Source organism: Momordica charantia, assembly GCF_013281855.1.
Source record: "Momordica charantia cultivar OHB3-1 chromosome 8 unlocalized genomic scaffold, Mcharantia_2.0 BLBB01000008.1, whole genome shotgun sequence".
NCBI lineage: Eukaryota > Viridiplantae > Streptophyta > Magnoliopsida > Cucurbitales > Cucurbitaceae > Momordica > Momordica charantia.
This window is the reverse complement of record NW_028275166.1, coordinates 1,674,745-1,696,804: the sequence shown is the minus strand read 5'-3', so window position 1 is coordinate 1,696,804 and position 22,060 is coordinate 1,674,745. Positions and strand designations below refer to the sequence as shown.

The 22,060-nt window shown below is 33.7% G+C and overlaps 4 protein-coding genes and 1 pseudogene across 4 annotated transcripts; 2 read left to right on the top strand and 3 right to left on the bottom strand.

Annotated features, from left to right (window-relative positions):
- Nucleotides 1-347: 347 nt before the first annotated feature.
- Nucleotides 348-1,723, top strand: LOC148209375 (zinc-finger homeodomain protein 2 pseudogene; annotated as a pseudogene).
- A 2,579-nt stretch (nucleotides 1,724-4,302) lies between these two features.
- LOC111005106 (FH interacting protein 1) lies at nucleotides 4,303-7,392 on the bottom strand. Its single transcript, XM_022276493.2, has 4 exons — nucleotides 6,901-7,392; nucleotides 6,699-6,800; nucleotides 5,875-6,146; nucleotides 4,303-4,952 (listed from the first exon to the last, which is right to left on the bottom strand). The coding sequence occupies exons 1-4, from the start codon at nucleotides 7,232-7,234 to the stop codon at nucleotides 4,764-4,766; spliced, it is 897 nt and encodes a 298-aa protein (XP_022132185.1). The 5' UTR covers nucleotides 7,235-7,392; the 3' UTR covers nucleotides 4,303-4,763.
- Nucleotides 7,393-9,097: 1,705 nt separating this feature from the next.
- On the bottom strand, nucleotides 9,098-11,490 carry LOC111004563 (dihydrofolate reductase). Its single transcript, XM_022275608.2, has 6 exons — nucleotides 11,117-11,490; nucleotides 10,918-11,016; nucleotides 10,755-10,796; nucleotides 10,495-10,624; nucleotides 9,420-9,521; nucleotides 9,098-9,327 (listed from the first exon to the last, which is right to left on the bottom strand). Exons 1-6 carry the CDS (start codon nucleotides 11,438-11,440, stop codon nucleotides 9,254-9,256), a joined length of 771 nt encoding a protein of 256 aa, XP_022131300.1. The 5' UTR covers nucleotides 11,441-11,490; the 3' UTR covers nucleotides 9,098-9,253.
- Nucleotides 11,491-12,971: 1,481 nt separating this feature from the next.
- Nucleotides 12,972-15,106, bottom strand: LOC111004564 (dihydrofolate reductase). The gene is made up of 6 exons (XM_022275609.2): nucleotides 14,825-15,106; nucleotides 14,643-14,741; nucleotides 14,514-14,555; nucleotides 14,290-14,419; nucleotides 13,323-13,424; nucleotides 12,972-13,242 (listed from the first exon to the last, which is right to left on the bottom strand). The coding sequence occupies exons 1-6, from the start codon at nucleotides 15,044-15,046 to the stop codon at nucleotides 13,175-13,177; spliced, it is 663 nt and encodes a 220-aa protein (XP_022131301.1). The 5' UTR covers nucleotides 15,047-15,106; the 3' UTR covers nucleotides 12,972-13,174.
- A 3,520-nt stretch (nucleotides 15,107-18,626) lies between these two features.
- Nucleotides 18,627-22,021, top strand: PUR7 (purin 7). Its single transcript, XM_022276642.2, has 12 exons — nucleotides 18,627-19,075; nucleotides 19,303-19,404; nucleotides 19,541-19,670; nucleotides 20,203-20,295; nucleotides 20,377-20,465; nucleotides 20,632-20,712; nucleotides 20,782-20,871; nucleotides 20,989-21,078; nucleotides 21,160-21,210; nucleotides 21,329-21,375; nucleotides 21,509-21,566; nucleotides 21,642-22,021. The coding sequence occupies exons 1-12, from the start codon at nucleotides 18,767-18,769 to the stop codon at nucleotides 21,699-21,701; spliced, it is 1,200 nt and encodes a 399-aa protein (XP_022132334.1). The 5' UTR covers nucleotides 18,627-18,766; the 3' UTR covers nucleotides 21,702-22,021.
- The last annotated feature ends 39 nt before the right edge of the window (nucleotides 22,022-22,060 follow it).

Below are 22,060 nucleotides of genomic sequence, written 5' to 3'. Positions count from 1 at the left end.
AGAAATTGCTATTTAAGTTTTAATTTTAATAATAAAATAAAGAATAAAAAATAGTATATTTTTTAGAAATTACATGCTTTTTAATCAAATATTATGCTTGCGACCATCAGAAATTGGTAATTTATTATAAAAAAAAATCTTTATTTTTTACATTTGTACGAGCATACCAATTATTCACAGTTATAGAAAAATAGTTCGAAGATCTCTTGTTACTAAACCAGAAAAAGAAATATTTGGATCCTTAGTCTACAACCATAGTGTAATAATTTATCTTTAAAAAAAAAAAAAACGACATTGTAATAATTTATCCATTCAAATTTCAAGTGCAACCATTACAGAAGAGTAAAGACAGCTTTTTTTTTTTTTTTTTTGGGCGCAGGCTGGGGAAAATTGATGGCCACTCTCTCAAGTCTCGCCCCTTCTTATCCTCTCTTTTTCTCACACTAAGAAACTATATAATATAATATAATATTATTATTCCCCCACCCCAAAAGGGTGAAGTTAAAAGAAAGAGGAAATTTACTGCCACTTAATTTTGTTTTTGCTTATATACACAGGCGAAGAAGAACCCAGGTTTGTTTAATTTAATCTCCGCCGAAACTTGTGATTTTTCTTCCTAAATGGAATTCGAGGAGGAGCACGAAGACCAAGACGACGAAATAATGGAGGACACAACGCCCATCTCCCACCACTCTCTCACCTACGACTCCACCCCGTCGCCGGCCAGAAAGCCCCCCTCCGCCGCCGGAACAAATTTCCGGTACAGAGAGTGCCTGAAGAATCACGCCATCGGAATAGGCGGCCACGCCGTCGACGGCTGCGGCGAGTTCATGCCCGCCGGAGAGGACGGCTCCATAGACGCACTCAAATGCGCCGCCTGTAACTGCCACCGGAATTTCCACCGGAAGGAGACCGACTCAGATCAGGGCGTTGGCGTTGGCGGTGGAGTTGGCGTTGGCGGTCAGTCCTACTACTACCACCATCCGCATCCACATCAGCAGCTGTCGTCATCCTACCGCGGGCCCCCGCCGTCCTACGTGTACCTGGCGGGGGCCCCATTCCAGCAGAGGCCGCTGGCGCTGCCGGCGGCGTCGGGGGGCGGGGAGGAGGACGCGTCGAATCCGAGCAGCAGCGGCGGCGGGGGAGGCGGCGGCGGCGGCGGAGGAGGGAGCAAGAAGAGATTCAGGACGAAATTCAGCGCGGAGCAGAAGGAGAAGATGTTAGGGTTTGCGGAGAGAGTTGGTTGGACGATTCAGAAACACGACGAGGCTGACGTGGAGCGGTTCTGCAGAGAGACCGGCGTGCGGCGGCAGGTCCTCAAGGTGTGGATGCACAATAACAAGCACACTCTCGGCACCAAACCCTAAGCCTAAGCAAATTCCATTCCAAAACAACTCATTTATATATATAAATATATATATATATATAAATTCCCATTTTGGAGATATTTGGTGAGTCGTCATTCTAATATTCTGATTACTTTCTTGTTATCGTTGTTGAGAATTTAGAACTCGGAAGTGCCCAATTTGGGGTCTGCAACTCTACAACTAGCTTAGCTATAGCTAGATTAGGTTTTTTTTTTTGGGTGAGTTTTGAGTAGTTTTTTTTTATTAATGAATTTGAGGATGAGGATGAGGGTGATGATGTTGTTGTTGTAACTTGTAAGGGATTGATTAAAAGCTGTGAATTGCACCAGCGGGCCGCCATTAATGGGGTTTTGTTTTGTGTTGTGTTGTTGAAATTTATATTATTATATATATGTGTGTGTGTGTGTGTGTGTGTCCATTTTTGGGGTTTGGGGTGATGGAGAAAATACAGCTGCCAATGATGAGTGATGAGGAGAGGAATTGTGTAGCCAACACAAACGTGGTAGGCATGCAAAGCCCGCTGCTTCTTTTTCACATTTGTTCTGTTCGTTCCGCCGCTTTAATTATTTTTCCATCTTCAATTTTGAAAAAAGTCCCAACTTTAATTTGCAGTGGCCATGATCCAAGGGGTGAAATTTGGTTTTGATTTTGTTGCCATTTGAAGGAACGAGGAGTTTAGTGGGTATGGGTGTTGAGGGGAAATGGAACAAGTTTCTGGAATTGGTAACCAATGGGAGAGGGGAGATCGGTGAATGTTGGATGTGGATTTTGGTGGCAAAAGTAAAGAACACGAATGTAGTTCAAGTGTTCCGGTGTCGGGACAATGATGTCAATATTGATTTGATTTGATTTGATTTTCATTTCAACTTTTTTTTTTTTTTTTTTTTTTGTTGTTTGAGGGTTTTAATGTTGATGTGGTTAAGTGGTTGGTAACAACTATAAGAAGAAGAACATTGAACATGTGAGCTTTTTTTACTGAGAAACAAAACCCCATTTCATCTCTCCTGATGTTTCCCTCAGCATAATGGCTTTGCTTATTGCTCTCTGACAATACAGCTAAGATTTTAACATATTTTTGTATTTGTATATTTTGTCAGGTCTTTGCTTTTGCCCTCTGCCCCTCTTTCTTATCAGCATAAAGCTGAAAACTATCACTGTTCTTCCTAATTGGATTCCTTCCCACCCTCCAATCTATTTACGTTTTTTTTTCCTTTTAAAGAAATTTGAATTTCAAATTTTCAATAATAGCAGCTAGATTAAAGAAAATACTAAAGTTAGCCTACTTTTATCTGTTTAATTAGCATTAATGGTATATAGTTTAATATATGCAATCTAAACAAAATATTATGTTTAATGGTAGGGTTGTCAACGAACATGGACTAAAATTGGAAAATATCCAAAGTAAACAACATGTTTCTTGATATGAGATTTTAGGTCAAATCAAAAGCAAAATACATAAACTTGGATTTGGATGTAAATTAAGTTGGGATTATCATGTAATTATGAAAATATGGAAGGTATTTTGTCTTTAATGTATAATTATAGTGTATATTGTTGATATTCTTAATTAACGGGATTCAATGAAACCTACAAAATGGAGATAATGTATATTGTGTAGGACTAATCATACCTACTCTAATACTTAAAAGTTAAATTTTAGGTTTATGTCAAGGGTAACTACAGGTTTAACCTTAGGTTTTTCTCCATATCTTGTGTTTTTGAATTACTAAAATTGAAGGGACCCAAGTTGTAGGGCCTGATCAATCTTCAAGAGAATCGAGAGAATAGGGGCCAGCCCGGGAAGCTTTGTCTCATGGACCTCACGGACTGAGGCCTAAGAAAGCACGACCTTTAGGCAATTTGGCCCATGGGGGCATGCATCCCCTCGAGGTCTTACCCTCTTGATCTGTGCCTAGAGTAGGAAGGATAATTGTTAACTTTTTTTTAGTACAACATATTGGAGAGGAGATTCAAACTCATAACCTTGAGTCATAACTTGATTTCAAATAATTTCATGATAGTATATTATCACCCAAAAGATGTATAATTGTACCATTTAAAATTATGATTTTCTTCTTTTAAGATTAAACAAATTTAAAGTCACATTTCATGATTATCACCTAAAGGCTAAAGATATTGAAATGTAAATTGCACCATTTAAAATTGAGATTTTTTCTTCAAGGTTAAACAAAGAGACGAAGGTTGGAATGTACAATCTTTCAAATCATGAATTGCAATATATTAGCCAAAAGGCTTTATTAGGATTTATATTTATATCATAAGGGGATCAAAAGTTTGTGTGTGTGTTTTTTGGTGGAAGGACAAAAATAATTGAGGCCTAGGTAAGAATTTGAAGCCCATTGTGGATGTTGAATTGTCAAGAGGAAAGAGTCCAAAGTAAACACAATATCTATATCTTATGATTTTCAATTTCCATTTTGCATATAGCATTACCCTAATGAACAATTCAATCTTAAATATTTTGGATACTCCTTTAATGGCAGCTGGTTTATCAAAGCAGCCGTTGATGTTTACTTTTATTTCTCTTTAGGTTGGGAGAGGGGCATGTTTAGTTTAAGTCAGAGAGTTGCCCCTTTCGTCCACAATCAAAAAAATTTAGTGATAACAAAGTAGCTCTAATAACAACAAAAATCACGCCAATCTAAAAATATCTTACGAAATAAAAGCATCTATTGTCACGTGAATAGTTCGATCTCCCACTCCATGAACTAAAATAAGGAAAAACAAACAAATCACCCGAGCTTTGCTTCTATAGCATAAGATTATATAAGAAATTATTGAGTTTTGAAGGTGACATTGTTGATGGTCCTTTCATTATTGTTGAAGTAAAAGGGTAACAGATTGAGACCCAAACTGATAAATATTTACGAGAACAAGCATGGCAGAGTGATTGAAGGCAATTACAGAGAGCCAGTAGAATACAATAATCAATACTATTTACTTTTCAATCAACAAAATTACAGATGCCACCTACAAAAGTTCAAATAATTTCCACACTCTGCTCTGTTTTCATCATTCCATACCCAGAAGAAATCAAATATGAATGAGGTCTATTAAGGCAAGGCAACAATACTAGAGAGACTCCCTCTAGGCTATAAGAGAATTATGAAAAGAAATACGGCAAGTTTTCCACCATCTGTATTTTTCTACAGTAGTTGTTTGTATAACATCAAAATCTTGGCTTACTTCAAATCACGACCCAGCAGGAGGCAGCAAAATACTAGAGGAGAGACTCTCTATAGGCTATAAGCGAATTATGACAACAAATACGGCAAGTTTTTCACCATTTGTATTTCTACAGCAGTTGTATAACATCAAAATGTTGTCTTACTTCAATTCATGTCCCGGCAGTAGGATGGAGATCCTCCCTCGATTTTATGCAGAATGCAGACTGTTGGGCTGCAGGGCTTCTCGAAGAATTTTCACTGCACTATCATAGGATACAAAGCCCATAAACCAGAATTCATGATTGTCGATGGAGATAACCTGTATGAACTTTTCAGCGGGTCTCGCTTGGCTTGTTGACGGGTTGACTGCTTTCAGATGGTGCAGAGGGATCACCACCTATTATATAAGAGAAAATACAGGTGATTTCCAATCAATTTTTTGGTAGAACCTGAACAACCTATAGAAACTAGGTGATAGATGACACAAATATATGCAATACAAGATCAGGTAATGGTCATGGTCAAATCATAGGAAAGGATTCAACTCCAAATGAACGGTTGCATCATGACTCACAAACGGCATAATCTACTAAAAGTATAGTCCTCATGAACACAACTTGGGTGAAAATAATTCATCGTCAAATCTAAAAGAAAGCCACAGATGAGAGCAATCTTTCTCGTAGTACTCCCAGATGATTAGAAATCAAATATTTCGCATGTGAAGCAAGTAGATGAAAACAATCAATCTTTATTTGCAGTGATGAACAGAAGGCTAAAATGTTAAGATGTTGCAAAAATTCTTAAATCTAAATGCATAATCCCTTTGACTTCACAGTAGAACCAGAACAAACTTATACCGACTTAAATGACCATATGATTGAAATAATACTCTCAAACACACAAAAATTGGTTTTTGATTCCTTCACAAGTTTCGCGAAACTAGTTTTAGCTTTGAAGCGCTTAAACAGATTCAAGAGAAAATTGGGAGAACTTTACAAGATAGAGAATTTAGAATCCGAATAAATTGTAGATGAATTATGTAGAGAAATTGATGTAGTTTGCATCACAAATAGAAATTTAAATGCAGGATTACGATCCGTAGTTTCTCACCATTTTTAAAAACATTTATAGCCACATTCTTCACATCTTCTTCACTTAAATTGACATCAATTTAACCAAACATTATTGTATCACAAAAGCCAAAAATGAAGAGATTCATATAAGAATATTAAACTATAAAAGCTGGTTAAAACTGCATAGAAATAAAATAACAAATATCAACTGCTTAATCGACAGTAAACTTAACAATCCAATTTTACCTTGTAAAGACTCCAATGAGTCTCGTCACCAACGTTATAAGAAAGTGGATTGTCACTGCAAAATGCAAGTTTGGCCGTTGATATGTACAAAGTTCCTATCACTGGACCAGCCGATGTGGACAAATAGCAAGCATATGCCTTCTGAAGTTTCTCTTCAGGTGTATTCTCAAAAGTCTGTTGGAAGATCTTCTCATAACCCCCTTCTGCAAGAACTTTCGTCCCCTGAGCAATTCTTCCCACAGCAGCATCAGCAAAGCTAGGCCCCGTTTTCACTGGTTTGAAACAAGATTGTTTTAATTGTTGATATTGGTTAACAGAACAAGGAAAGAAGGAAAAATAGTGCTATTTTTCGAAAAGAACGACGAAGAATGTTTTGAAATTGTTAGTATTTGCACTCACTATCCTGCACCACTAGCCCCAAATGAATATGAGCAGAAATAGTGAACAATACCAGATAAAACATAATCCAAAATCCAAGTTCACGCAATGAGAACTCAACTCATTCAATTGAGGAGCAGGACACATAAAACAACAAATGACATAATGATACAAAAGGGAAATAGTTCTAGGAAACTGCATAATGCCATTGCCAGTATCCTGATTCCTAAACAGAGACCAATCATAGGCTTTCCAAGATCTGTTTAGATGGACATGACCTATATTCCAATTCCAACCAACTTCGGCATATAATTGCCTATGTTTTCAGATTGTTGTAATTTCTCACCTTAACCATCTAGGCATCTACAAGTCATCATTTATTATAGTTAGATTCAAAATTATTAATAGTGATGAGAAGGTATAGTTATAAAGAAATAAGGTTTTACAGTGTTGCCACATATTCCCAGCAAGATCCTCGGCCTTCTTGGTTGCCTCCACTGCCCTCTTTCCCCATCTCCCAAGCATCACCTTCATGGACTCCATCGTATCTGATCACAGATCAAACGCGCACATCGATTGAATACGAATTTTCATTTAATTTCCAAACGCTCAATAAATATTCACATCTAGGGCATTGAAAGGACTCACTCTTGGTGGAAGGACCTCCAGGGGCTGGAGCCGCAGAAACATAGGGATTGGCTTCGGTCGGTAGAGTGGTGGCATTTCCCTCATAGATCGGAGCCCGAGCGTCGTTTTTTGGCTCAGGTGCGGGTGGAGGTGGATTCGCGCCCATGGGGACGGTGGTCCAGTCCTCCGCCGGCGGCGGAGCGACGTCGCTAGGGTCAAGCTTGGGATAGGGAGAGTAGTCGTCTGAGCGACGGTTGGAAACTGGATCCGTGTGATCGGAGAGCGATGATGGTTTTGGAGGGATGGGGTTGGATGGATCGGGGTGTGGCTGAGGCTGAGGCTGAGATTGATTCATTTGAGAGTGGATGAGGATAGTCCAAAGCGATCTCCGGCTCCGGCGGAACAAACGAGAACACCTGAAACTGTTTCGAACGGGAAAAATGGGTAAATTAAATTAAATATTAAAAAAATGTTGCGATGGTGTTTTTATTTCATTCGTTGCTTCTTCTAAGTTCTAATCTTTATGCTTGATTTTCTTTATAAGATAATGTTTCTTTATATAATTAAAGAAAAATATAACAAAAGATAATGCAAAATATGCGGAATCTTTTCAACGGTTGGAATTGGAGGGGTCAAACAGTCAAAGGGTTCCGGTTTGAATTTTGAATCTTTTTCTTTTTAGTTTCCTTTTTTTTAACCCTCCAATGTGAAATTAAGAAATTTTTTAAAAAAAGAGAGAAATTTGTTTTTTCCTTTTGTGCTTAGTTAGAAGTATGCTCAATAAATCTCTAGAAACCACCCAGCTAAATAACTCGTCAAATCTTATTCAAGAAGCCTCCTTAGATATAAAAATCTCTAGAAACTACTAGGATAAGTAAGCTTGTTCAAGAAATTTCATTGAAGGATTGAAGAACCTAGAAGCTACTAGAGTGCAATATGTGACAAAATTGTGGTCACTAGATCATCACCTATCCAAAGTTAGCATGTGGCATAATTATAACTATATAATTTTGCTTGATGAGCAAGTATGGATGAGCTATAAACAGGAGGGCTCCCTTGCTTGGCAAACTATCCAAAAAAAATCTCCAATTCCAAGTGAGTTAAAGTGTGTGTGAGGCTTGATGAGATAAAAATAGAGAGAGTTTTCTTCATATGAGAGATTTTTGTTTTCCATAAGAAATTCTTATTCCTTGTCCATGATTTTTACCCTGATTCGTTTAAAGGTTTTCCACGTAAAATCACTGTGTCATTTTATTCTTCTTTTCTCTCCATTTCTTCTCAACTCCATTTTAGCTGCGTCTTACTCTATCCAATGTCAATCCTTTTTACAACATAAAGTATGTATCATGTTGATGCAAGCATCATACGTTTAATGATGTCTTAGAAGTTTGTTGTTTAAATTTCCGCTATTTCCGACGATTTATAAGATTCATTATCTTAAAGAAGTTAAATAATACTTTTTTTTTAGTCATAGATTATTTTCTTTAGTTGTCTTTTCAAGTATGCAGGGGAGTAATTTTGATAAAAGCTATTACCTTTCAATATGTATATTCATGCCAACGAATTGCTTCAAATTATTTGATAGATATAGGTTTGGTTCGAAAATTTAAGTGTTGTTTAATCTTGTTCTCCTGTTAAAGTTTGGAATTTTTTTATCAAATTTCTTCTATTTGTTGGTTCAATTTTTTTCTCACTTCATTGTGAATATGATCGTATCTCAACATCAAAGACATTTATTCATTCTGTTGAAATTGAAGGTTCAAATTTCCACTCAACTTTTTTTACAACAAAAATTTCTTTTATTCAAACGTTTGGCCCGACTTTTATAAACGCAATATCAGATTCGGTAATTCTCAATCTAAACCTCACCATTTACTATTTGCAATATTTTATATGAAAATAATATATCACTCTTATACACGTAACTTTGAAATTCATAAAGATAACAACAATACAAAATAAGTCACAATGGTCTTATATGCGGCAAGCAAACATTTGTTAACATAATTATATTTTCTAAAAAGTTATCAGTATTATCCATCAATAGCTTATACCATTTTTTTCCACATTAACTAAGAAAAAGAAAAAAAAAACATTTTCCAATATTGCAAAAGGAATTACAACGTACGGCTTATAATAAGCAATAACAAATTAAAGTAGAATTGACTAGAATGAAATTTTCAAAAAATAAGTAGAGAAATTAACAGTGTAAAGGTAGTAGAGAGGAACTGAAATCGTCACTATATCATAAAATAAAATAATTTCATATCCGATCATAAAAAATGAAGCTAACATAATTGGATTGGATTACAGTTTTTTTAGTGCTTGGAGGAGCAAAATTGCATAATTGAAAATTCAATGCAACTTCAATCGTCTATGCTTCAGTCTCAGCCAATGTCTGAGATATCCTCTCAATGAAACTCTCCATAACTTTTAAACCCTTTTCATCTGGAAAAAAAATTCATATAATCTAATTAGCTTCAGAAATGAAGAAAATTATACATTTGAGCAGAAGGGAAATTAGTGAAATAATATATTACCAAGTCTTGGAACTGTGTGGCCTTTAGGATGATTAATTACTAATGGTTCAATATAAGATTCCAGCAGCTTCAATCCATGGGGCATCAGGAAGTCTTCGTCACCTGCACCGTATAGAAATTAAAAAAAAAATAACAAAAAGAAAAATAAAGAGAAGTTAATTAATTATTCAACAATTCTTGATTAGTAGAATTTGACAACTCTTTAATTTTTTTACTTTAAAAAGATATATAATTCTTTTACATTTATCTTTCCAAATTAACAGGAGTCAAAAAAAGATGAGTGTTTGAGTTATGAAAATTTTAATATTATTTTAAATTTAAGTTCATCAACCATTTCATATATTTTAGTCAACAAATTAATTGATGGTATCTCAAATTAAATAATAATAAAATAATGCGATTCAAGATAACAATCCCAATCAAGTGTAACTAATTTGACACCAACGGAAACTTTAGATAATATCATTGATCAAAAAGTTAAATATGTGCTGTTGAACTAAAAATAATTTGACAAGAAGTTAATTTTAAGGTTAAAATAGAGACTTTAAAATTAAGTCTAATTGGTGTTTTAAATTTTTACTAAAAAAAGTCCTTGAATTTAAAAAAATATATATTAGTTTTTAAATTTTAAATTTTGTACCTAAATATCTGTGCATTTTAAAAAATTCATCAACTTATTGAGATACTTCTAAAATTTCATGAAAGCACAAAATTTAAAGTCTATGATATTTATTAGATAATTTTTAAATTAAACTTGCAATTTAACATAATTTTAATTATAATAAATTAATAATCGTAGTTTTTTAATACAATAAATGGATACTCATATATTTTTTTTGAATAAGAATTGATACTCATATTTAACTTAATCAATTACTACTAGGAAATGGGATATAATATTTTATTATTGCAGAAAATTTTCGAATCTTCTTTTGAAGAAGTGGCCTTCAATAACAAGGCAAAGAACCAGAATATTTGCAACAAAAAACAAAAAAAGAAAAAAAAAATCATGTGGATGTCCCTTCCGCCCAAAAAAAACAAAAACAAAAACAAATAAATAAAAGGGGTTAGGTACCTAGAAAATGGAGGGATGGACATCCAATGGATGGCGAGTAAGCTTTTTCCGCCAGAGATGGCGATCTGAATTTCGCACCGCTGACGATGACGACGAATTTAATCTTGGGGACTTTCGTCAACGCAATACCCTGCAACCCATAATCGAATGCATCGCCGCGTCAATCGAAATCTTAATTTCGCGTTAAATTAATTTTTTATTTTGGAGGAATTCAAACGAATTTAACAAGAACAGCAGGCGGAAGTGGCCAGGTCAATTACCTTCTCTTGAAGTCCCGGCAGCGCGGCCGATAATATCGCCCCCTGAAAATGATCGAGAAGAGCTTGAAATGTGAAATTAAACTCCAAATCGGTACTTGATTTTGCTCTGCTTGGCCATTAGGCAAAGTAGAAGAGAAAATTATGAAAATCGGAGATCGATTACCTGCGAGAAACCGAGGAATCCATCGAATGGTCCGTGCTTCAGCATGTAATCCTCAATGAATGAGAGACACTCGTCGAAATTCTGATATTCCATCATGTCCTGTCATGGAAGAAGGGAGAAAAAACATATATGAGTTTTGTGATTCTGCCAAGAAATTAATCGGAAAATTAGGAGAGAGGACAATCAATAATAATCGTACCGCACTGAATTGAAACCACTCGAAATAGGGAGGATCGAAAATTCCTTCAACATCGGATTTTCCTTCTGCGGGGAACGGAGCGTCGAGAAAATGGAGATCGAAGTTATCGAGGACAGAACTTGGCCATTTTCCGACCTGCTTCTTGAGGATTTGTCCGCTGGTTCGGAAGCCATGGAGGCAGAGAAATCTAGGTTTTCTTTGGATTTTAGCCTCGCTTCCCATAATTGAAGCTCTCTTGAAGACGATTTGAGGAGATCTTGATTCCGATTCAGGAATTGGTGTGTGGAGCTGAGCTGAGCGGAGGGGAGGGGAGAATGAACTCATTTTAAAGCCATTCTCTACGGCCCCTCCTCTCTCCCGAGAAACTTCCAAACGGACTCGTTTTAAAAATGGTTTCTATGGAAAACGAACACGCTGACGTCACACAGATATTTATTGTTATTTTATTTTATTTATTTATTTTTTTACTGTGGCATGCACTTGAGAAGGTTCTTTTCGTAATTACATGTAAATGCAATGAATTACATTCAAAAATAAATTCGGAAAAGTTCCGGCTTAGCTTTGTGGAGAAAAAGTAAAATTACAATTGCGCCATCTGGGTTAATTGTTTTTTAATGTTTAAATGCACCGCGTTTTTTTGCTGTAAAGAATGAAAATTTTCTAAATTTTCTAAATAGATGAATCATGGACGAGATGTACTAAAAAAAAAATAATAATGTACAAGATGCTAAATTTTTCTTAGTTCCACGTCTGGGGTGAGGATTGGAACTCAATTTTTTTTTATCGAAAATAGATATCTTAACCAGTTGAGTTTTATTCAAATTGACATACTAGCTATTTTATTTGGAAAGATTCTCGAAATTCGTCACATCAAACAAATTTCACAATAGTAAGAATGAACTTAACTCAATGGAAAATGACATCTATCTCTTTTGTTAGAGTTCGATGTTCAAATTTTCATATTCTATATTTGTTGTATTAAAGAAAATCAAGTAATTTTTATAAAAGCTTTTGATTATATTAACGGTTGAATTTTGAATTCAGTTGAAGCATGCATTTGACAGTATTTATAGCAATTACATTTATAGAAATACGAAGATCAGGTGAGTTGAATAGTTGTTTTTTCAAGTAAGTTCTGAGTTGAGTTGTAATTAAAGACATATTTGAGAGTGACTTTAGTTATATTTTTTTAAATCACTTGTATTTCATTGTCAAATATTAGAGTATATTTGAAAGTGACTTTGACGTTACCAAAATTATTTTTGTCACAGTAAAAATCACCTCCATTTTAAATTGTAATGTTTAATAATGATATACAATTTAGAAAAACCCCTCACAAACATAGTTTAATGTATCTATTTACCTCTATTTATAGATTCTTGATATAAATGAATGTTTGGTTCTCTTGATATAGACGGATGTTTGAGTTACATTCAAGAATTTAATGTTCTTTTTCTCTTGTGTTGCCCTCCATGTTTTTTTAGTTCAACAATTTTGGGTGAGAATTTAAACATTTGACGGTTTGATTAATGATAAATATTTTAATTAGTTGAACTATGTTTAGATTGATGTGTCCAGTCATTCTCATTAAACTAAGAGGTGAACTATTATAAATTTATCTGGACTTTCTTTGTTTTGAAGCATTTGGCTATAGGCATTATAAATGCACTAAAAAAATTAGTAATTAAACCTTTAGGTTAGCCTATTTAATCTTTTGAGAAATATGACAAGTTTCTTGGTCCAAAGCAGCAAAGCTCATAGGTTTGGCTAATTGCTATATTTTAGATAAAAATAGTATATCACTTTTGTAACAGTTGATTTTGAAATTCACATAAAAATATATTAATAGCAAAAAAGAGAGAAAAAAGAACATTTTCCACTACAAGTAAGAGGAATACAAACTGAAATGTAATATTACAAATATAGTTAGAGAAATTAACTGAATAATGGCGCAGTAGAGAGAAGATTAAAATTCTCACTAGATGTATAAAGAAACATAAACTTGGTTGCATCTTTTTATTGTCCGGAGATGCAATAATTTCAGGCTATTTAATTTATTCAGTCTCGGCCGATCATCTTTGAAATCTTCTCTATGAAACTCTCCATAATCTTCAAACTTTTTTCATCTGAAAAAAAAATAATCATATAATATAAATTGGTATCAGGAATTGTATAAATATAAGCAGAAGTGAAACTATATATTTACCAAGTCTCGGTACTGTGTGGCCTTTAGGATGATTAATTACTAATGGGTCAACAAATGATTCCAGCAGCTCCAGTCCAGCTGGCATCAAGAAGTCTTCCTCACCTGCCACGTGCCACCACAATAACCTCTTCTCATTTATTTGGAAGGCAACCATGGATTTTTAATTCATGTATTTTAGAACTTTCAAATTAATTATTTATTATTCAAACTTTAAATTAAAGTCATTAAATATTTAATATAAATTAGTTGACGGTATTTCTTAAATTAAATAATAATGAAGAATGAAAAAAGTATAATAATTACAATTAAGTGCAGAGGAAGAAAATTTTTTGGTCCTTAATTTTATTGAAGTAGTTTATGAACAATTTAGTCATTGTATTTTCAAATTAATAACAATTTAGTTATTGAACTTTAATATGTAATGATTGTCCCAATAATTAAAATTTGTAACGAAATTAAATCGTTATATGATAAAAATCGATGCTTAATTTTGATAAGATTTTTTACGGTAGGAACTAAATATTTGAATTTTTTTTTACATACTAAAATTCAAATGGACTAAATGCATTTTTTGACTTTTATTATTATTGAGAAAGTAACTATTAATTAATCAGAACAAACTAGTAAACAATTAAATAGAATAAAAAGTAGGTAACTAAGTATAATAATCACAATTAAGTGTAATTACCTAATTTGAAAACCATTAAATTAATTATTAAAATTAAAAGCTACCCATTGACTTTTAAAGGTAACTTTAATTAATTAGTATAAACTAATTAATAAACAATCAAATACGATATTAAATATAAAATTATAGATTAACAGCAAAATTTGAAGATATGACAGAACAGGGGAAACAATTGGAATATTTGAAAATGCATTGTGCATGTCTTCAAACTAAAAAGAAAAAAAAAAAGAGAAAATAGAAGAAGAGTTGTATTGAAAATTGAAATGCAAAATAGGATACCTAGAAAATGGAGGGAGGGGCACGTAAACGAGGGCGAGTAAGCTTTCTCGGCCAGCAATGGCGATAGGAACTTCGCACCGCTGACGATGATGACGAATTTAATCTTTGGGACTTTCGTGAGCGCCACACCCTGTAAAACCAAATCTAAATTTCGCATTAAACTTTATTTTACAGAATTCAAACGATTTCCAATCAACAGCAGCAGGGCTACGGTTTAATTTTACCTTCTCTTGAAGTCCTGGCAGCGCTGCCGATAATACCGCGCCCTAAAAATGTCCGCAAAGAACTTCAAATAACTACAAATTTATACCTACTGCAGCAAAAAGAAGAGAGAAAATTATGAGGACTATTACCTGTGAGAAACCGAGGAGTCCATCAAATGGTCCATTCTTAAGCATGTAATCCTCGATGAACGAGAGACACTCGTCGAAATTAATATACTCTGTCATGTCCTGGCGTAGAAGAATGGAGAAAATCTATACATATGAGTTGTGATTTTGCAGAGAAATTGATAAGAAACAGAGAGGTTAATTACCGCACTGAATTGAAACCACTCGAAAAAGGGAGGATCGAAAATTCCTTCGACTTCGGATCTTCCTGCGGAAGGGAAGGGGCCGTCGGGGAAATGGAGATCCAATAGATCGAGGACGGAGCTCGGCCATTTTCCGACCTGCTTCTTGAGGATTTCTCCACTGGTTCGGAAGCCATGAAGGCACAGAAATTTAGGTTTTCGTTGAATTTCGCCTTCGCTTCCCATGGCCGAAATTCTCTTTATTGCCTGTGTCCAGCTGAGAAGGGGGAGGAGGAATCAACTCATTTTAAAGGCATTTTCTACTCCCCTTTTCTCCGGGAAACTTTCCAACTTATTATTATTATTTTGAAAATAAACTTTCCAACTTAATTACTCCTTTTAAAATTTATAAATTGCACATTAACCCTTTCAATTATAGTAGTTACTGTAATTGTACCAATAGAAATCTTTATTTACAACTAGTAAATTCTCGGACTAGTAAAAAATTTCTCTCATCAGTCTTACGTGAGTATACTTCAATTAATCAAATCATTATAACTAAAATGGAAAATTCAAATCCTTACTATTTTACTATTTTTTTGGTTTAAAAAAAACCACCCATGAACATTTTTGACACACATGTGGCATCTTTAAATGAAACAAAATTTAAAAATAATTGGAAAATAAAGAGTTAGTTGTAGCTTGTAGTTTGTGAGATGAAATAGGTAGAGAGACAATAAAGGGTACCGAGTACGGATACCTAATCTAAAGTTAACTTTTTTCTTTTTAGTACATCTCATCATCACTATAAATTTGACAATGGTTTATTTTTTTGAAAAATAGAAAAGTATCTATTTTTCTACAATTTCTTCCTACTTATAAACGTTTTAATATTGATCCACAAAAAAATTGGTGTTGATCTATTAATATCTAAATATTATTTATTCTTTTTTTTCCTCATGAGTAACTTGGTGTTTAGTTCATCTTCTATGATACGTGGAAGCCTTATTTATCGAACCATTAACTAACTTACCAATATAGTCTAATTATTTGAGGGTTTGATTTTTTAAATCTAAAATATGTTGTATGATGGTGGTGTAGTTTACCCTTTTTGAAAATAGTTCCAATAGGATAGTAACACGGTGGTGTAAGGTATTCTTCCATGAGGATAGAATATTTTCTTTTAAACAATATGTTAGGATTTCAATCAACTTTTTTGGAAAGGTGTTTGACTAGTTTAACTGCAAGTTTTATCCACAAAAGAAATTAAAAAAATTATTGAATAAGATAATGAATTAGGGTATCGAATCAGATAATGCAACTGTTGTGCATACGCTTTGAAAAATTATTGAATGAGACCGTCCTAATTATTCATTAGATGTAACTTTGAAAATCTACATGATGCCTAATAACTACCAATACAAATTTTAAGTACTTTTGTGGCGGTTTATCTCTCATATATCTAATAGTGTATTGTCCGTCATATTGTGGTGATCTGATCTCTTTTAATAATTTCTCCAAGGCTGGGTAAGTCCATATCGACTTACATGGATTTGTGTGGTGTCAAAAGTTTTTGTTGCACATATATATATATATATATATTTAGTATAAAAAGAAATAGATAAACATTCATTTTTAATTGTTACCATTCCCATTTTTTTTTCTCATTTTCAAAGGAAAAAGAAAGTTAAAATAAATAGAATATTAAATGATAGAAATTTCTTTCCTTTAAACGTTCACATGAAGTTGTCGTGGAATTAGTACTTGTAACTAATTTAATTAATTAAATTCGAGGGAAAAAACTAATTTAAATAATTGATCGTATTTTTTAAAATTATAGATATGTAAGAGTACTCAAAAGTATTCGGAATGGAAATAATTTTTTAATGTTTTTTAGTCCAAAAGTATTTTAAAAAAATATTTTTTAAATATAACATGTTGGATTAGAGATTCGAACTTATGCTTTTGTATTGAAAAATATATTTTAACGGTTGACTCATCCTCAGGTCTTGTAGGATCCAATTATTATATTGGAAGAGAAATTCCTTGTCAAACAACTCGCAATATTGCATTTCCGTAAAATAAAATAAAAACTCATAATATTGAACATTGGCAGCATAAACTCGTAATAAATAATTAATACGATATTTTCAAATAAGATAAAATAAATAAATAAAAAAAAAAATATATATATATATATATATATATATATATATATATATATATATATGAAATGTAATTACGGAATAATTTGTTTGATTCTATTTATGAATAATATATTAAAAATATATTAATAAGAAATTACTGAATTCGAATATCTAATCTCTGATAGAAAATTTATATATTCTTTTACCAGTCATACTAGGTTCTGATTAACAATAATATTAATAAATTTAGTTTAACTTAAGATGTGTTTGAGGGTGAATTTAACATGGCCAAAATCATTTTTATCATTGTCAAAATCTTTATTTTTTCATTGATGATGTTTGACAAATTATAAATTGATTTTATGAAAACTTAAAATCACTTTAAATTTATTTTTAAGATATCACTTAAATGATGATTTTGAAAAATTAACCGAACTCTAATCTCTTTTTTCACTTCCAAACAGACCGCAGTTGACTAATTTCATAAAAACTTTAATTGAATTTTATATTATGCATGAATAGAAGAGACTTTTTTTGGAAAAAAAAAGATTAAATTGAGTGAAATTGACAGTGACACCTATGATTAAATTGAAAATTTGAGTACAGATTTGGAGAGTGACGGAATGACAATGACTTGGACATTGGAAGTAGAAAAAAAAAATGATAATAAAATAAAATTTTTGAGTGAAATTGAAATTAAAGTAAATCTATTGATCTCATAAAGTCAAACTTTTGTTAAGTTTTTTTTTTCTTTCTTTTTTGTTTCATTTTATTTTTTTTGTCGATTTCAACTTTTGTTAAGCGTTAACACCATAGTTAGGCAAAGAGAGAGAGATTAATATTGTTATTCTCAATAATTATTGATAAGTATCCCTGACTGTTGGTAATATATTAGAAACCTATATGCTTTAAATAGTATTAAACATCCACACCAAATAGTTCTATTAATAGGAAAAATTGAGTTAGCAGTTAGCACTTATTCTAAATTAATTAATTAATTTAACATAATCTAATTATTTAGCATATAGGTTGATTTAGTTTATGTTGTTTAGACTGTTCATGCTATTAAAAAGGTACATGTTTACGTTTTTCATTTCTTATTTTTAAAAAATATTTTCAAAGCCGTATAAAAGTTTTAGAAACAACAAAATTAAGTTTTTATTTTTATTTTTCAATAAAAATAGAAATGTGATTAGTATATAATCTATGTTATAGAAGGGAGAACTTGAAAGGATGAGACATAATCTATTGTCGTAGGAGTTAGTTTGAAAGGATGAGAGATCGTCACAATGATATTATCAATCAAGTCAAGGAGAGCTTAGAAGAATAATAGATCCGGTTAAGAATAAAATTTAAATGACAGAGATATAAAATCAAATATAGGAAATCTCTTAAATGTAAAAATGTGGGTGATTTAAGGGTAAAGTTGGAAACCATCCATTTTTTAAATCTCCTAAAAATTAGTTTTACAAATATGATTGTATTTACCATTTATTAAAACAGGTCTCCCAATTTAAATCTCCTAATTTTTTTTGTTGACATAAAATCTCCTAAAAATTAGTTTAACTATTGTGCAACATATGATAGGTTGATTTAAGGGCAGAGTTGGAAACCATCAATTTTTTAAATCTCTCCCAATGCACGCAGCGTTTCATACGAGGCCCATTGGGGCATCGCCATGCTACGACTAGGGCCCCTTTGAAAGCCCGGAGGATCGGACCCCTGTTCAAAACGAGCTCTGTCTCTACGCAACCGTATAAAGTCGCCGACTTTCCGACCGAAACTGCAGGCTGCTGCAGCCACGCATCGGGAGAAAAAGATGGCTCGCCCTATGTCCGGCGTCGGCCCCGCTAAAACCCCCGCCGTCAAGCTCCCTATTGCCGTTTCCTCTCTCTCTTCAGCCTCCTTCTGCGGAGGCAGGACGAGGCTGAGGATGCTCTCCGCCGCCTCTTCTTCCTCTCCGGCGAAGGCGAGCCTGACCCACCGTAATGTGTCCTTGGATGCTTTGATCAAAGGGGATCGCAGGGAAGAGGTCTTCAGCGCCATTGACGAGTCTTTGACCAATTGTCTCTCTGAGACGAATCTCCACTTGACCGTTCCTGGGATTAAGTCCAAAACCAGGGGCAAGGTGATCTTTAGCTGAATCAAAATAAGGTTCCCTTTTTCTTTTGTTTGAGTGGGTGATATCTGTTTCATTTTTTATTGCTGGAAAAGAACTGATTAATCAAAAAATCCTAAAGGGCGAGATGGAAGGATGGTGGAGTGGAAGATAGAAGAACACTTTGTCTTTCTCTCTTTAATTTTGTAGTGAGACTGAAACTTACTGATTTTTACTGGTGTTTTCCAAATGTGCAGGTGAGAGATATATATGACTATGGGGATTATCTTATTTTGGTTACAACTGATCGACAGAGTGCCTTTGACAGAGTTCTTGCTTCCATACCTTTTAAGGGCCAGGTAGGGAGATCATTTACGGGTACTGGGAATTATTTAGTGAATATGGAGCAGGGGATTCGTAGTGTATGGTTGGGATGAATGGCAACTAGTTTTTTTATTTTGTGGGCCTTAATTTATTTGGTTCTGTAATGTTCAGGTTCTTAACGAGACCAGCTTATGGTGGTTTGACAGAACGCAGCACATCACTTCAAATGCAGTAGTGTCAGTCCCGGATAAAAATGTCACAATCGCAAAGAAGTGTTCTGTTTTTCCTGTTGAGTTTGTTGGTGAGTCATTATGGAATTCTGAGTATCCTTTCCATTCGGATGAGTTGAGCATTAGTAATTGTAGAACTTCTGCAATGTGAAAAAATAAGGAAGAAGAAAGAATGAACAGAAAACCAAAAGGGAATGATATCTTGTTGCTTGTTGGTCCAGCGACAGCTGACTATGGACGAAAACAGGGAGACAACTAGCATTGTTACAACTTTTGCTAGAAGAAAATTGTTAATTTTTAGCAGAAGAAAAGATATTCTGTGCTAAAGATGTTGAATATTTCTTTAGAGGACTTTTTCCTGGGCATATACTTGTTGATATATTAAGTGAGCTTTAGGGGGAGGTTATTATAGGATACAAGAGTGGCATATCTATCCCTCATGTTCATTGTATATCTTTGTAAAATAGACGTTTCCCCATGATTCCATGATGTACTATGGTTCTGAGTCTTGACTTTCCAATTGGAAAAGTAGGCACTTCCCTCTGTTTTATTAACATTGTTGCCGATATATCCGTAAATATCAATCGTTCTTTTGGTTTGTAGTTAGAGGATTCGTCACTGGAAGTACTGATACATCATTATGGACGGTGTACAAGAAGGGGGTGCGAAGCTACTGTGGAAATGTTCTTCCAGATGGTACGTTTTCTTTATCCTCTTGTCTCTCCGCTTTAGACTTTTTGCTGATTGACCCATCTAATAGCCTCTCAACTATATCAGGCTTGGTTAAAAATCAGAAGCTATCTTCAAATATACTTACTCCAACAACCAAGGCCGCTACTCATGACGTTCCTGTGACACCTGATGAGGTATGTCCTTATTTGTGACGTCTATTTTCTCATTGCTTATGCTATGCCCTTTTTTCCGGTTATCAGCTTATTTTTGGATATTTAACATATCATTCTAGTCAAATTACTAAGAAAACTTTTATGTGTTATCAATCTTGTTTAGTTTACTAATACAAAAGCATTGCAGATCATTGAACGCGGGCTGATGACTCAAGCTGATTATGATGAAGCAAGTAGAAAGGCATTAAGCTTGTTCGAGTACGGGCAGGTAATTTTATTTTGTTACAGTTGCATCTTTCTTCTAGAATCATAACACTCTCCAATATTGGTGTTTCAGCAAGTGGCTCTGGAGCATGGCATGATATTGGTTGACACAAAATATGAGTTTGGAAAGGGAGAGGATGGATCTATTCTTTTAATTGACGAGGTTCAATAACCCTTCTTTTTTATTTACACTTCAGTTCTCTAGTTAACTAATACATCTTCAGCAAGTAACTTAAGCTATTGTTACAAGGGATTTATTTTTTCATACTTGCAATTGAAGGTGCATACTCCTGATTCGAGCAGATATTGGATTGCCCAGTCGTACGAGGAACGCTTTCAAAATGGCCTTGAACCTGAAAATGTCGACAAGGTATGTTTGTTTTCTGGCAAAATTAAGTTGCTACGAAATCCATCTGCATTATAGTTTACCAACTTTATATTATCTGTATAGGAATTCTTGAGGTTGTGGTTCAAAGACAATTGCAATCCATATGAAGATGAGGTAAAGCCTTAACATTTTCTCTGTGTATACTGTTTTATTGAATGATTAATAGTATGCTATTTTTTTAGTGCCATTGGATATTGAAATATTCATTCATAATTTGGTGCATAATGTTCAGGTTCTCCCAGATGCTCCTGAAGAGCTTGTCAGGGAACTGTCATGGCGGTATGTATTTTATTTTACCATACTACTCCGACGATCCGTTCTTTTATATGAATAAAACAACAAAGAAAACAAGCATCGTGAATGTGCCCATTATTCATAACTATTGATTCAATATTCTTGTTCATGGTGACAGATACATTTTCTTATTCGAAACAATAACCAAATCCAAATTTGAGGTGCCATTGACAGAGGTAGCTAGATTTCATAATAAATTGACTTATTAGTATTGATTATATCTTAACAAAAGTATTATCGGCTTTACGTAGGAACCTGTACATGATCGGATATCTCGAAACGTGGAAACGGCATTGGCATCCTTAAAGTGAGCATAGAGATTGTTGGTAGCTGAAGCTGAGTTATACAACATTGCATTTACTCAATAAACTTGATGAAATTTGGTGGTCCTGTGTGGTGGTGCTGTTGTGTTTCGTATGACATAGATGTAACTTGCAGGGACAAAATAAAGAACTTGTGAAAGTAAGTTGATCCTGATTGTGGCAATGCTACCGGCAAAAATCGTTTCTTATGTTGGAGTTTGTAGACCATGAATGTAAAATTTTCAATTTGCGGAATTTCATATGCAGTCTTTATAGTTGAGACACAAACTTAAAAAATAAGAAAAGCATGATGAGTTTGTTTCTTGCAAGGAACAATTTTTATTTATTTTTATTTTTTTAAGAATCAA